The sequence below is a fragment of the Cololabis saira genome, chromosome 5, assembly GCF_033807715.1.
Source record: "Cololabis saira isolate AMF1-May2022 chromosome 5, fColSai1.1, whole genome shotgun sequence".
Classification (NCBI taxonomy): Eukaryota; Metazoa; Chordata; class Actinopteri; order Beloniformes; family Belonidae; genus Cololabis; species Cololabis saira.
This window is the reverse complement of record NC_084591.1, coordinates 47,414,912-47,430,498: the sequence shown is the minus strand read 5'-3', so window position 1 is coordinate 47,430,498 and position 15,587 is coordinate 47,414,912. Positions and strand designations below refer to the sequence as shown.

General features: G+C 46.0%; 1 protein-coding gene across 1 annotated transcript in view; it reads left to right on the top strand.

Moving 5' to 3' along the window:
* necab2 (N-terminal EF-hand calcium binding protein 2) overlaps positions 1-15,587 on the top strand; it is a 236,510-nt gene that overhangs the window by 63,101 nt on the left and 157,822 nt on the right. The window contains exon 3 of the mRNA XM_061722310.1: positions 5,833-5,941. Within this exon, the coding sequence (XP_061578294.1) occupies positions 5,833-5,941 (109 nt within the window). The remainder of the gene's footprint in view (positions 1-5,832; positions 5,942-15,587) is intronic.

Sequence of the window (15,587 nt, the reverse complement as noted above, 5' to 3'; positions counted from 1 at the left end):
CATGGTTCCTTATAAATACGAGAAAAGTGGACATTTTACTTTTGTGTATATACAGTACTGCTATCCACCAACAACATTACCACCAAAACAACTTGAACTTTAGTTAAGTTCAACATTTTTTATCAAAATTTATTTCCATGTGTTCTTTGAAGTATATTCTCATAGTTTTAGTCTCTTTCATTTTGCAAAAACATAAAGGCGTGATTTGAATCTTAGCCGTTGTGGAGATCAGATGTTATCACAGAGAAATCATGCATGTTAGGCTAATTGGTGATTGTACTTTTTCAGTTAAGTGAGTGTGAGCATGTGTGATTGTTTGTAATGGACTGTCCTGTACGTGTTCCTGCCTTTTCGCCCATTAAATCACTCCCATAAAGCAAACTGAAAACAGAACTTTGATGCAGTCACCAAACCGAAGCCTCAAGTAAAGTCCCCAAAGGTTCAAAACCTTGGAGATGCAACGATTACAATTTTCTGAAATCACTCTAGACATAGTTACTTTCACAAAAAATATCTAGATGTCTTGCAAAGAATCATCTCAAGACCACTTCTTTAAATGTAGAACCGTCCAATTTAGGGTTATACATAGGCTTCAAAACACGCCGAAGAAGCGTAATACGTTCAATGTGTATTTCCACTGTATTTTTAAATGTCCTTTTATTAATTAGGGCTGCAATGATTCGTCGACGTTGTCGACAAAAATCGATAATCAAAATTGTCACCAGACGTGTTTTTCCAACGGAGTGAGACATCTCAATCTCTGCCGAGAGTCGTCATGCACGATAGCGTCTCAGCGCAGCTGCGGGTAATAAAACTTAAAACGTTTGGGAGCATTTTAGCCTCGATACGGCGAATAAAAAGATGACTTGCAAGGTTTGCAAAGCAAACATGACTGTTATTGATCTTGTGCCAGAGCTCAGAGCTTCACCTGCTCCAGCCTGAGGCTGTAAGATGAACCCCGGTATCATTTCATCCTCCCTCCTTTGGGGACGACACAATCTTTACATCATATACAAGATTGATTCATGTTCACCTTAGAAGTAAAAGTTCAGAGCTCAAAACCCCCCAAGAGTCCCGTTATCGGGACCGCAAAACGGTACTAGTTTCTTCTGAGCGGAGACCCGCGGACCAAAAGATTTTGGTCTACGGGTCGAGGTCGTCACGTGATCCCGCTGCACCAATAGGATGTTTCTAGTAAACACTATATATTCATATTAATAACCCAATATCACGCTACAGTTTGTCACCTCCACGACACGTATCGTCAAACAAACAAATCTTAGAGGTCCGCCAAATTTCGTGGCACGATATATTGTTACACCCCTACCAATAACCGTATTAGATTTGGTGATCCTACAGTAAGAACCTAGTATGTTAACTAATTGGTTGTAAAACATTTAATCAGATATTGCCATTCTCACACCACTCTGTCCACTGGAGGAAAACCCAACACACTGGATCTCCTACATAATGAACATCATAGACAAGATTCATAATATGAGAAGGATGCCTCTCCCTTTGTTTCCTCAAACATGGCACTGGCTTTAAGTGTGTTGATGATTGTTTTTTATGCTATTGTCCTCTGGGGTTGAAAGGGTGCCTCCAAATCACATGACCAAATTACAAGAGCATAGCACCGAGATGCAGCTCCACTGAATCTCCGTCTAAACCTAAGGTTTCAACTTGTGTCAAGAGTGTAGACGTCAGACTCTATATCAATATTTAAATTGTGTAAATAGGCTAACAAAATCAGAGTTACGATAAATAATATACCCTGTGCTTTTTTCTGAAACTTGTCATCATGTTTGGAGCATGTTTGGTGCAGAAAGAAACAGTGAAAACAGGCCATTCTCAGCAAAGCACGAGCAAGCAAAAAACAAACAGAAAAGACATCCCTTTCCTACTGGTGGGAAAATGAACCACACCATTATTTCATTCATCAGTTGGCCTTTTTAGAATGGGGTTACAAACTATGTTATTGTTGAGTTTGAAATAAATAACTCAAGGTAATAAAGTATTTAGGTGTATGTATTGGCTTTTCTTTTTGACACCTTAATTAGTATAATCTGCATGCGTATTCCACAAATGTAGCAAAGTGTATTTAAATATACCTGTCCGTGTATGGGCACCTACATGTATAGCTATCTTAAGCTACATGTATATGTATGGTTGTGTTGGGCCACAGTCCTGTGTTGAACATGGGAAGACTCAATTTAATTTCTGAGGCCCAACTCTGAGGCCGGCCTTGATGTCTTACAGCCGAACGCATGGTTCGAAACAAAGGAACCTCCATAATGTGTAAAAGTCTCAGCAGGCTTTGCATTTACGGCCCTTCAGTGATAAGGAATAGCCCCCTCATTGGGCATAGACCCCAAAACGAAGCAGGGGGCGCTTGCCAATTTATGGCAGCCCGGGCCCAGCTATATAGAGCAGGCTCCCCCTTTTCTCCCTCTCTTTCTTTTTCCTCCTCTCTTGCACCCAAGCTCTTTTTCTCCCAAGCCCTCTCCCATGGATATCCCTGTGAGCTATGAAGAAGGCCACAGCTCCTATTTTAGCATGAAGAGCTACTAGCTATGGGCCGACCTTCTCCATTATCGTTCCTGAAGAAGTATGTGGTTGCCTTGAAATGGCAATCATAGTCTGCAGCGCTGCAACGAGTGACCCGCAAACGTTCCGAGCCCCAGATGAGCCGAATGAGGGACCCGTGACTGCCCAGATGAGGTGAACACCTTCGGACCGACCTGGAGCTGAAGGAGGCCCAACTGCAGTGCTCATGCTGCATCCCCTCATCCACACGGAGACATGGATAACAGGAGAGAAAGTGAGACGCTCTTTATCAGGATCACCTGCGGATCGTAACTAGGCCTGCCCCCTTGAAGTCGACGACTCAAGGCGTCAGTCGAGGAGCCTGGCGTTGAAACGCATTCCTTGAGTCGAGCCGTCATATTTTTAGGGAAAGGGGAGGGGGGGGATGGTGCGCAAACTGCGCATGTGCAGTATCAGCAGGAGCTACATGTGAAGTGTGTTATGCGGTGAAAGAAAGCAGCCGGTTAAAACATGGCGAGGAAGAAATCAAAGGTTTGGAAACATTTCGAAGTTGTGAAGGATGACCCTAAAAAAGTACAGTGTTTGATGTGTAAGCAAGAATTTGCTTACCATTCAGCAACAAATACCATGGGAAACCATTTGGCGAGGGTAAGCAAGGAGCTGCTCAGCCTATAAATTAGGCTGTGTTGTAGACTATTAAATATCAATGAAATAAAATCAATAATCAATTGTAGCCTGATATTTTATTAATGGTAACATTATGTCAGGTCCACCCGTCGTCATGGATGCCGGCCAGCGAGGATAGTGAATCGTCTGGTTCAGGAACTTCGCAATTAAAACAGACCCAGCTGCACCTCAGATTGTTCATACTGTGTGCAGTTAATAATAAAATAAAGGCACAACGCATTTTGTGTTTCTCAAGTGGTAGTTTATAAATTTATTTCATTTAAAATACTTAAAACAATGTTCATATTACTGTTGCATGCACTGTATGTTCACATGGTTTAAACAGCACTTGGGGAAAAAAGCCAAATTGATACGGAGGGGGAGGGGTACTTAAAAAATTAGCCGTCGACGCGTCGACCAGCTAAATCCTGCGTCGGGGACAGCCCTAATCGTAACCATCCAACTGTTCTGCCAGACCAAACCCCCTTTTTCTTTAACTACAAAGATCCACGTAAGAGGCTGTTTTGGGTCTGGGCAGAGAAACCTAGTTAACACATTTAACTAGCTTAGTTTTGCGTTGTGAGCCGGACCACTGATCCCGTCACAACTGGGTTTAGTAGTTTAAGTTTGTTTGTTTATTTTATCGTTTGTCTACTGCTGCGTCAACGCTGCTGCTTCATATTCCAAACTTTCTCCTGCTCTTCCTTGAACCCTGTGTATTTCCCCAGTTTCTCCACTGCTGTCCCATGGGGACTGCTGTCCCATCAGCCACTCAGGCTGATGGGACACGGGTGTGTCCCGTCAGCCTCTCCACCCTGCCTGTATGTTATATGTATAAGGCAGGGCTGGACAGCAGCAAGGGGGTCGGAGGAGCTGCTGCTGCTGCTGCTGCTGCTGCTGCTGACACTGGGAAGCTGCGGCGTCTGTGGGAAAGGTGCTTGTGCACGTGTGGCGGTGATCTTGTTTAATAAAGGGTTCTGCACTAACCTCCGTGTCCTCTCTATCCTGTTGTTCGGGCCTCCGTAGCACTCGCCCTGCTACACTGATATTGCCATTGTTGGGGAAGGTTACATTCCTCGCAACAACTTTAGTCTGCTGTTTATCCAAGATCACAAAGTCCAGTTGGTTGGCCACTACCATTTTGTCAGTTTGTATCTGGAAGTCCCACAGGATCTTACTGTACCTCCCTCATTCTCCAACACCTTGGGAGGTGTTAACAATTGCGACCTAGGGGTCTCCAGCCCATTTTTTGCACTGATTCGTCTCAGGTTATGGCATTGAATGTAATGTTTTCCTTGCCAGTATCTTACCCCCTGCTGTTAGGTGCTGTTAGGGCCTCTTTTCACAGCCTGTACCTGGGATCCTGCCTGGTGTGATAGATCTTGGCCTCTATTGCTCAAGGCTTGCTCCTGTGCTGCCATGAGTAGTGCCGTCTGTGTCTGTGCTGTCATTAAGGCCCAGTCCCAATCCCCCCCTACCCCTACTTTTCATCCCTATCCCCTAAATTTTGCGCGTTCCCGTGAGGGTAGTGGTGTCCCAATTCCTCTTTGCATGTAGGGCTAGTGGACATAAAGGGCTAGTGTGTATCAATCTAGCCCTTCACAGCGAGGGTTTTCAGATGCTCACTAGCTGACCGAGGGCTAGAAAAATTTCCCAGAATGCTTTTTGTCGTCATTTGCAGACTGAATCAAACGAAAAAACATGGCAGACATTTCTTATTTTTTTGTGAATAAAATCAATATTTTGAGTTAGAGTCTGGATAAAAATGCGTTTTGATTACATTTCTAGCGAGAAATATATATTTTACTTTCATAATATTCACTCAGTGGATGTACATAATCACTCGCTTGCTCGTTTTTTCAGATCTCGCCAGAATAAAAGCTGATTTATGGTTCCGCGTTACACCAACGCAGAGCCTACGGTGTAGGTTACGTGGCGTCGCCGCGTAACCTACGCCGTAGGCTCTAGATATCCCCCGAAAACATCAAAGCTAATTTCTTAACAGGCGTTATTTGGATAAACTGAGCCCAGGTTGGGGATCTTAACGGTTACTTTTACGCCTGAAAAAATATTAAAACTTAATAAAGTGGCATATTAACAGCGCTACAGCGGAAATTAAAACTTGCTTTTAGCTCTCAGCTTCCTGATATAGTGTGACGTATGTGCAAACGTAACTACGCAGTCGCTTACGTACCTGAACGTAAACCACGCAGTGACGTAGCAAGTGGTGTCCCAATCCCTAGGGAAGATTACAAGGGCCCTACTCATTTTTAGGGCTAGTGGTAGTGAGTAGGGGCTAGTGGTAGAAAGTAGGGGGTGTAATGGGATTGGCCCTAAGTCCAGCCCCCTCCAGCCCTTTCTCGCCGTCTAAAAAAATTACGGGTGAATCAGTTGATTGGCTGTTGATGGGAGTCCAGTAATTTTTGTCCATTTGACTCTGACTGTTACTCTCATAATCCACTATTATTAATATCAATACATCAATATGACATAATAACGTAGAAATAATGAACATAACAAAACATCAGTGAAGATAGCTGTTGATCTCAAGAGATCCATCCTTCTACAAATGTTTTGTTAACCTGTTTATATGTGTGTGTGTTTGTGTGTCTCCTCTAGATGATGGAAAGCTGTCTCTGGATGAGTTCCAGGCTTTCTTCTCTGATGGAACGCTGAATGAGGAGGAGCTGGAGAAGCTGTTCCACACCATCGACTCTGATAACACCAGGTCAGCAGTACTTCCCAACTTCTGCATGAGTGTGTTCCTGTTTGCCGGCAGCATACAAAATTACTGAGTGGATGCATGATATCAGTCTATATAGAGAGTGTGTGTGTGTGTGTTTGTGCTCTTGTGTTCACTGCACCATGACTTTTATTTTTGATCATATCTTATGATCTTCTGGTTAGGGGTTGAAGCATACAGCTTCTTTGCTTCTTCACAGCTCCTGGGCTACTCTTTGGACTTCCTGTGCGTGCGTGCGTGCGTGCGTGCGTGCATGTGTGTCTGTGGCCAAAAATACATGCAAGAAAGAGTTCGCTGAGCTATCTACTAGTGATGCCCCGATACCGATACTGCTCTCATATACTCTCCGATACCACGCACTGATCCCACTTCATTGTTGTTGTAGTTACTGGTTAGTGACTCTAGGGGGAGATGTTGAGCCGACTGGCGGCTCCCCGGGTGAGTGTGCAGCCTGGCGCCGCTGCTCAGACAGCTGTTCCGGTTAGCCGCTAGTCGGCTAAGCTTAGCGTGGTGATGAAAAGAGAGTGATACCCAGGATTGAGACTTGCAGCGCCGTTTCAGGCAAGATAGCGACAATTAATGCAAGCGAGATGTCAGCAGTGCGGACATATTTCAAAGTAATGACGATGTCCCCAGTCGAGGTCAACAGCTTCCCACCAACACCATAAATGGTGCCGGCAGAGTACTGCTTCCCCCTTCTGAGGCGCCGAACGGTCCGCCAGAATTTCCTCGAGGCCGGCCGAAAGTCTTCTTCCATGGTCTCACCGAACTCCTCCTAGACCCGGGTTTTTGCCTCCAGGACTGCCCGAGCCGCAGCTCGCCTGACCTGCCGGTACCCATCTACTTCGTCAGGAGTCCCACAGGCTAACATAGCCCGGTAGGACTCCTTCTTCAGTCTGACGGCATCCTGTACTTCCGGTATCCACCCCCGGGTTCTGGGGTTGCCGCCACGACAGGCACCAGAGACCTTGCGACCACAACTTTGAGCCGCCGCGTTGACAATGGAGGCATAGACCATGGTCCACTCAGACTCGATGTCCCCCCGCCTCCCCCGGGATCTGAGAGAAGCTCTCCCGGAGGTGGGAGTTGAAGATGTCCCTGACAGAGGGCTCAGCCAGACGTTCCCAACAGACCCTCACAATCCGTTTGGGTCTGCCTGGTCTGTCCAACCTCCTCCTCCGCCAGCGCATCCAACTCACCACCAGGTGGTGATCAGTTGACAGCTCAGCCCCTCTCTTCACCCGAGTGTCCAAGACATGCGGCCGAAGGTCAGATGAAATGACAACAAAGTCGATCATTGACCTGCGGCCTAGGGTGTCCTGGTACCACGTGCACTGATGAACACCCTTATGTTTGAACATGGTGTTCGTTATGGACAAACCGTGACTAGCACAGAAGTCCAACAACAAAACACTGCTCGGGTTCAGATCAGGGAGGCCGTTCCTCCCAATCACGCCTCTCCAGGTGTCACTGTCATTGCCCACGTGAGCGTTGAAGTCCCCCAGTAGAACAATGGAGTCCCCAGTTGGAGCACTATCCAGTACTCCTCCCAGGGACTCCAAGAAGGCCGGGTACTCTGCACTGCTGTTCGGCCCGTAGGCACAAACAACAGCAGAGAAAACAGAGACGTTTTCCCGACCCGAAGGCGCAGGGAAGCGACCCTCTCGTTCACCGGGGTGAACTCCAACACATGGCGACTGAGCTGGGGGGCTATAACCAAGCCCTCACCCTGGGCAACTCCAGAGTAGTGGAGGGTCCACCCCCTTTCAAGGAGCTGGATTCCAGAGCCCAAGCTATGTGTGGATGTGAGCCCGTCTATCTCTAGCCGGTATCTCTCAACCTCACGCACAAGCTCCGGCTCCTTCCCCCCGCAGTGAGGTGACATTCCACGTCCCCACTGCGAGGGTTTTAGTCCAGGGATTGGGTCGTCGAGGCCCCGCCACGACTGCTACCCAGCCCACATGGCACCAGCTCATCATGGACCTTCCTGCGGGTGGTGGGCCTACGGGAAGGCGGACCCACGTCGCCATTTCGCTCACCTTTGAGCCCCAACCCCAGGCCTGGCTCCAGGGAGGGGCCCGGGTGACGCCGATCCGGGCGTCCGGCATCCAACGGTCCTAGATTTTTCCTCCTCCATGATATGCTTGTGAACCGCTCTTAGTCTGGCCCGTCACCCAGGACCTGTTTGCCATGGGAGTCCCTACCAGGGGCGTGATGCCCCCGACAACATAGCTCCTAGGATCACTCGGGCAACACAAACCCCTCCACCACAGTAAGGTGGCGGTTCAAGGAGGGGAGATATTATACTCTTTTTATGTATTTTTATTGAATGTATCTATATCTGCAAATAAAACCTGTCTTCCAATTTATTGCATTTTTCATTGCATTTTTAGCCTAGTTATTTTTGTGGTAGAAGTATCATATCGGTACTCGGTATCGGCAAGTACACAAATTAAAATACTCGTACTCTGTGTGAAAAAAAATGGTATCGGGGCATCCCTATTACCTACAGTTGTTCAGTAATCCAAGACATTAACCTCTATGCAGCTGATGCTCCCTTGGACATGTTATGTTCACTGACTCTCATCAAATCGATTTATTGACCCATTGTAATCGGCTAATCAGCTCATGCACTCTGCAATCAGAAGAAGTGTGCTGACACAGTGGGATCTGAATAATCAAAAGGCAGTCTCTGTTATCTTACTCAGCCTGGGAATCCCGAAGAGCCTTGAATGAAATGAAACCAGCCAGAACAAAAGCTGACCTTGTACAGTTGTTGAAGAATTCAATCGGGCTCAATGTATAAATCCGCCCACCAGGCTCAGGCATTTGTCTTTTTGTCTGCCTTTAAATCAGTGCAGTAATTGGACCATGTAACTGCTGCTATCTCTTTGACATTGATTTTCTTGCCTCTTGGAGAGGTTCTTAAACATTTCTCACTACAATGGCTGCAGACGGGAAAGTTTTTTGCTCATTAAAGTAAAGCAGACTTGGCAGCTACCTGCCAGTCGTCAGAATTATCATGTGACGGCTCATGAGGTTATTGATTGAGGAGAGTAAAAGCAGAAATGAGAATGTAAGCATTTCCAGTTTGAAGCAGGAGGCTGATGGATGGAGAGGCGAGACGGAGCAGACAGAGACTGAACGCTGCCCTCCCACTCTCTGGTTTCCTCTCCTCTTCCTGCAGCTTTTCTTCAGGCCACTGCCTGAATCTCTGTGTCCTTTTTTACCGTGCCCTTCAAGTTTTCATCCTGCTATCACTCTACATGTCACCGTGCTGTCCTCATCCTGTCTTCATTTGTCGTCATTCTAGCACATAAACATTTCTATCCATCTTGCCTTCCTTTACTTTATCCATCTTGTATCTGTCTCTATGAAGTGAATTTTTGATGCTGGAGGAGAAATAGATCGTAGCAGCTGGTTTTTTGGGGGTGGAGTCAGACACAAAACTCCACTCCACCTTCCTTAACATGATGTTCCCTTTAGCAGATTTGTGAAACAGCTATTCATTTCTAGAGACGGAAAATTTAGCGGAGGAGATCATTTGCAGATCATTTGGGGGCAGGCTGGATGATTGTACTCTTATCTGGATCTCTGGTGTCACAGTTTCCTGCACACCTTACCAGCTCACTGAACTACATGCTGTCATACTTAGACTGTCCAGAGTTTTTGAGTTGTTATTCACTTCATATATTACAATATGGACTTTCATGAAGGGAACTGGGTTGAAAGAGTGTTGAGAATTTCCTGAAAAAAAAGAAAAAATGTCATAAACACGTCTTTATCACCTGAGGGTAATTCAATTCAATTTTATTTATATAGCGTCTAATACAACAAAAGTTGTCTCCAGACGCTTTCCAGAGACCCAGAACATGAACATAAACTCCCGAGCAATTATTACATAAACAATGGCAGGTAAAAACTCCCATATTGGGAGAAAAGCCTTAAGCCAAACAGTGGCAAGAAAAAACTCTCCTCCCTTTAGGAGGGAAGAAACCTTGAGCAGGACCAGGCTCATAAGGGGGGACCCTCCTGCCGAGGGCCAGACTGGGGGGTCGGGGACGTCAACAGCACAGCAGGCAGGTGGAAGCAGCAGCGGGATGACCGGGGGTGGGGACCGCAGGCCAGCACGCAGCTCCCGAAGCTCCGGCCCAATCAGCAAGCCCCAGGTTAGGTTCAGGGTCGGGGAAAGGTTGAGAAGGGGCAGGGCCAGGGAGAGGAGTCTTGACGGACAAATCTCTCCCCCGCCTGACCGGGCCGTTACCCTGCCCCCCTCACTCCCACACTGCAGGTTCCGGTGTTGTGCATTCAGAGATGCTCTTCGCCACCGGCAGAGGATGCTGCACCATGTACAAAAGAGAAAAAAAGAAAAGAAAAGGGGGGCCAGCACGAGACTTTTAAACAGCTAGACCGGTGTTCCTCTGGTCTGGTCCACAAGGACCGCTGCCCTTTATTTTTTAGAAGTTTCCATGCTCCAGCACACCTGAATCAAATGGATGGGTCGAAGATTAACAGGCTTTTGCGGACCTTAATGACAAGCAGTTAGTGATCAGTTAATTTGAATCAGCTGTGTTGGAGCAGGGAGACATTTAAAACATGCAGGACTGTCTAAGCCAGGGGTCGGCAACCCGCGGCTCTAGAGCTGCCCTAGTGGCTCCCTGGAGCTTTTTCAAAAATGTTTGACCTTTTTTCCCTTTATTTCTTCTTTTTTTTCTTTTTTTTCTCTTTTTTTCTTCCTTTTTCCTTTCCTTTTTAATCTCGACATTTCAACTTTTTTCTCGAAATTTTGACTTTTTTCTGGAAATTTCGACTTTTTTCTCGACATTTCCACTTTTTTCTCGAACTGCTCACTCACTCACTCATCTTCTCCCGCTTTATCCGTTCCCGGGTCGCGGGGGCAGCAGCCTCAGCAGGGATGCCCAGACTTCCCTCACCCCAGACACTTCCTCCAGCTCTTCCGGGGGGAGTCCGAGGCGTTCCCAGGCCAGCCGAGAGACATAGTTTCTCCAGCGTGTCCTGGGTCTTCCCCGGGGTCTCTTCCCGGTGGGACATGCCTGGAACACCTCCCTAGGGAGGCGTCCAGGAGGCATCCGGTACAGATGCCCAAGCCACCTCAGCTGACTCCTCTCAATGTGAAGGAGCAGCGGCTCGACTCCGAGCTCCTCCCGGGTGACCGAACTCCTCACCCTATCTCTAAGGGAGCGTCCAGCCGCCCTGCGGAGGAAACTCATCTCTAAGGGAGCGTCCAGCCACCCTGCGGAGGAAACTCATCTCTAAGGGAGCGTCCAGCCACCCTGCGGAGGAAACTCATCTCGGCCGCTTGTATCCGCGATCTTGTCCTTTCGGTCACTACCCAAAGTTCATGACCATAGGCAGTGTTGGGCAGGTTACATCCAAAATATAATACATTATATATTACTAGTTACTGTCATTTGAAAGTAATTAGTTACATTACAATATTACTATATCTGAATTGTAATGCGTTACACTACTTGTGTATTACTTTTGAGTTACTTTCAACAAAATAGCAAAAAAAGATAAATCTTGTCCCACTGGCAGATTTTCCTACTTATTTCAAGTGAAAATTTACTTGAAACAGGTGAAAATTGTCAAATAAGTTATTTTTCTGGTGTTATTTTTCTGGTGATGACTAAATGTTGAAATAGCAGTAAAACCACATTCATTGATGAAATGACATAAGGGATGGAAAGGAGGGATGGCAGTTTTACAGGGGGGATCATTTGGACCGTTTTTATTTCAGGGGGGATGATTTGGACCGTTTTTATTTCAGGGGGGATGATTTGGACTGTTTTTATTTCAGGGGGGGGGGGGGTGATTTGGACCGTTTTTATTTCAGGGGGGGATGATTTGGACTGTTTTTATTTCAGGGGGGATGATTTGGACTGTTTTTATTTCAGGGGGGATGATTTGGACCGTTTTTATTTCAGGGGGGGGGGTGATTTGGACCGTTTTTTATTTGAGGGGGGATGATTTGGACCGTTTTTATTTCAGGGGGGGGGTGATTTGGACCGTTTTTATTTCAGGGGGGATGATTTGGACTGTTTTTATTTCAGGGGGGATGATTTGGACTGTTTTTATTTCAGGGGGGATGATTTGGACCGTTTTTATTTCAGGGGGGGGGGTGATTTGGACCGTTTTTATTTCAGGGGGGATGATTTGGACCGTTTTTATTTCAGGGGGGATGATTTGGACCGTTTTTATTTCAGGGGGGATGATTTGGACCGTTTTTATTTCAGGGGGGGGGGGTGATTTGGACCGTTTTTATTTCAGGGGGGATGATTTGGACCGTTTTTATTTCAGGGGGGATGATTTGGACCGTTTTAATTTCAGGGGGGGTGCCATCACATCACCCCTCATCCCCCCTCAACTCGAATACTGCTCACACGGAACTCAGAACTTCTTCATAAATAACTCCCAGAGAGAAAAAAAACACCAGCAAGCTAACAAACAAACCAATAAAGCTCTCAGAGTTAACAAAACGAACCAGCAATCAAAAACTTGCAGCTGTTTTAACCTCTCCTCCTGATGGGCTGCAGGTGTGGTTTAAGGCTGATTTATGGTTCCGCGTTACACCAACGCAGGCCATACGCCGTGGGTTACGCGAACTACTGCGTACCCTACGGCGAAAGCTCTGCGTCGATTTAACGAGGAACCATAAATCCGCTCTCACAGCGCGACTGACTGTGAGCCCGGCTCCTGCTCCTCGCCGACTCCGCGCTCATATATATTTAATAAATGTACAAAGCCCATATATTAATAAAGCCTCACTTGGCCGAGCCCTAACGCTGAGACCATGGTAGATTTAAGTTACACGCGGACACGCCGCACTGTTGACTTTTCCCTGCCGGCTCTGCTCACTGAACAGTCCCCACACAAACAGTGTCCAGCAGCGCTACGTTCCGCCGCGCCGCGTTCCCAACGCTTTTTTCTGTTGTCGGGATGTCTCGCGGACGCGGTGTTGGTGAATTCTTTAAAAAACAACAGCTAAACGGGTTAAAATGCGTTGTAACGCGCGTTACTTAGATTGTAACGAGTAAAATATTACCGAAAATTTATTAGTAATGCGTTATATTACTGCGTTACAGCAAATAGTAATACATTACTGTAATTGCGTTACTTTTGTAACGCGTTACCCCCAACACTGACCATAGGTGAGGGTAGGGGCGTAGATTGACCGGTAAATCGAGAGCTTTGCCTTTCGACTCAGCTCCCTCTTCACCACGATGGTCCAGTACATCGACCGCATTACTGCGGACGCTCGCATTACTGCGGACGCTCGAAGTGCATAATGAAAAAAAAAATCTTCCCCCAGTTATAACTAATTAATTAATTAATTAATTATAACTCATATAGATACATGCAGCATGTGTTTACCTTCATTCTAAGGCTGAGACTTTTCATTTTTTGCAGCTCCAGACATACAGTATTTGTTTTTTGTGTTTTTGGTCCAATATGGCTCTAAAACATTTTGGGTTGCCGACCCGTGATCTAAGTGAAGTCATCAGCACAGAGACAAGTAAGGCCCTGTCCCAACCCACCTGATTAGCTTCCTGATTAGTGGTGGTGCTGAAAGTAGGAGTAGGGGGAGTATTGGGACAGGGTCCTGGGAAGATTTCAAGTGCCCTAAAATCTGTGGCTTCTTTTTTAGGGGAGTAGTGGTAGCGAGGGAGGACTAGTGGAAGAAAGTAGGGGGTGTATTGAGATTGGGCCTAAGACTAGAATGATGTGTGCTTCAGGTTTATACTCACAAACACTGACCATGCTGCACATCCCAAAGGGTTGTGCTAAGATATGGGTGGTTTTGCCTGAGCTTAGAAAGCACCCACTGTGAAATGATTAGGACATGACATTTCACTTCTCTTCCACTGCTTGTCTGGCCTGCGGACCACCACGGCTTGCTGTGTGCAGCTTTATGTCCAAAAGTCCACTGAATGAGTGCAGTAGTTGAATATTGTTTTAAAACAGTTATAGAGGGTCTGCATTGACGTCACTTTCTCACTGGACCAGCCCCCTTACTCTCACTGAGTGGTAAAAACAGCTGCAACTAGTGGAGAAGACGGGATAACAGCCGATTATCGGTTTAAATAAAGGCAGTTGGACTTGACAGTGACCCGTACAGTTACCCCAAGAACCAGTGGTCCATGGACATTAATATTTGGTACAGTTACCAAGAACCAGTGGTCCATAGACATTAATATTTGGTACAGTTACCCCAAGAACCAGTGGTCCATGGACATTAATATTTGGTACAGTTACCAAGAACCAGTGGTCCATGGACATTAATATTTGGTACAGTTACCAAGAACCAGTGGTCCATGGACATGAATATTTGGTACAGTTACCAAGAACCAGTGGTCCATGGACATTAATATTTGGTACAGTTACCAAGAACCAGTGGTCCATGGACATTAATATTTGGTACAGTTACCCCAAGAACCAGTGGTCCATGGACATTAATATTTGGTACAGATACCAAGAACCAGTGGTCCATGGACATTAATATTTGGTACAGTTACCAAGAACCAGTGGTTCATGGACATTAATATTTGGTACAGTTACCAAGAACCAGTGGTTCATGGACATTAATATTTGGTACAGTTACCAAGAACCAGTGGTCCATGGACATTAATATTTGTTACAGTTACCCCAAGAACCAGTGGTCCATGGAATCCAGTTTCCTGATATATGTAATTATTTTCCACGCCGGGGAAATACACGAAGCAAAGCTTGAAGGTTTACAAAAGTCTTGACGCTTGGTCCGACTTCAAGGCAGGATTTGTTGTAGAAATTAAAGTGATGAGGACACCGAACTTTATGATTTGACCATTTAACTTAATGGGAACCTGGAATCCAGTTGTTTCTGCGAATTGTAGCGATCCATTTGTCTGGCGTGTGCCGCGTGGGCTAATGCTAATTAGCTGCCTGAAAGCGGGCGACTCCACTGTAGAAATAGGTAGCATGTTTTCTACCACTTAGCGTGCAATTGTTTTGTCAAATTGGACCTGGCTTACAGACGTCCCTCGGTTAAACTCCAGCTGCTGTTGCTCACATGGAGTGGCTTGATTTACTTTGGATGTGTCCGGGATTTCTTTTAATGACAATATCTCCACGTTGCAAACTCTCCTTCTCTTGGCTCGCCATGACCGCTCATGTTTTTGAATGCACACACACACGCCCACTACGTTTCCTCCGGTCTCCATGTGGGGAAAGAAAGCTTCACTGTAGCTGGCCAGAAATAATGGAGTAATGGTAACGGTAATTGAGTTACTGAATTTAAAAAGTAATGCGTTAGAGTATTAGTAATGGCGTTACTGTAACGCTGTTACAGTACTAAATCAGTCCCACACTGATAAGGAACCTCCCATCTTGATTTTGAATATGACTTAAGGCAGAGTGTCTAAAATCTCTCAGTCACACTGAACGATCAGAAGTTATTATTGCAGAAGCCCTGTGCTGAAATGCTGAACAAAATCAAACAGAAAAATATTCAAATCAGGCAGAATAACACAAATCAACAAAACATATGACTCAGAGTTTTTAACTATTTTACATTCTAGTTCTTATATTATGTGTACTAGAGGGCTGCATTGGGATTGGGTCCCGTGGGACC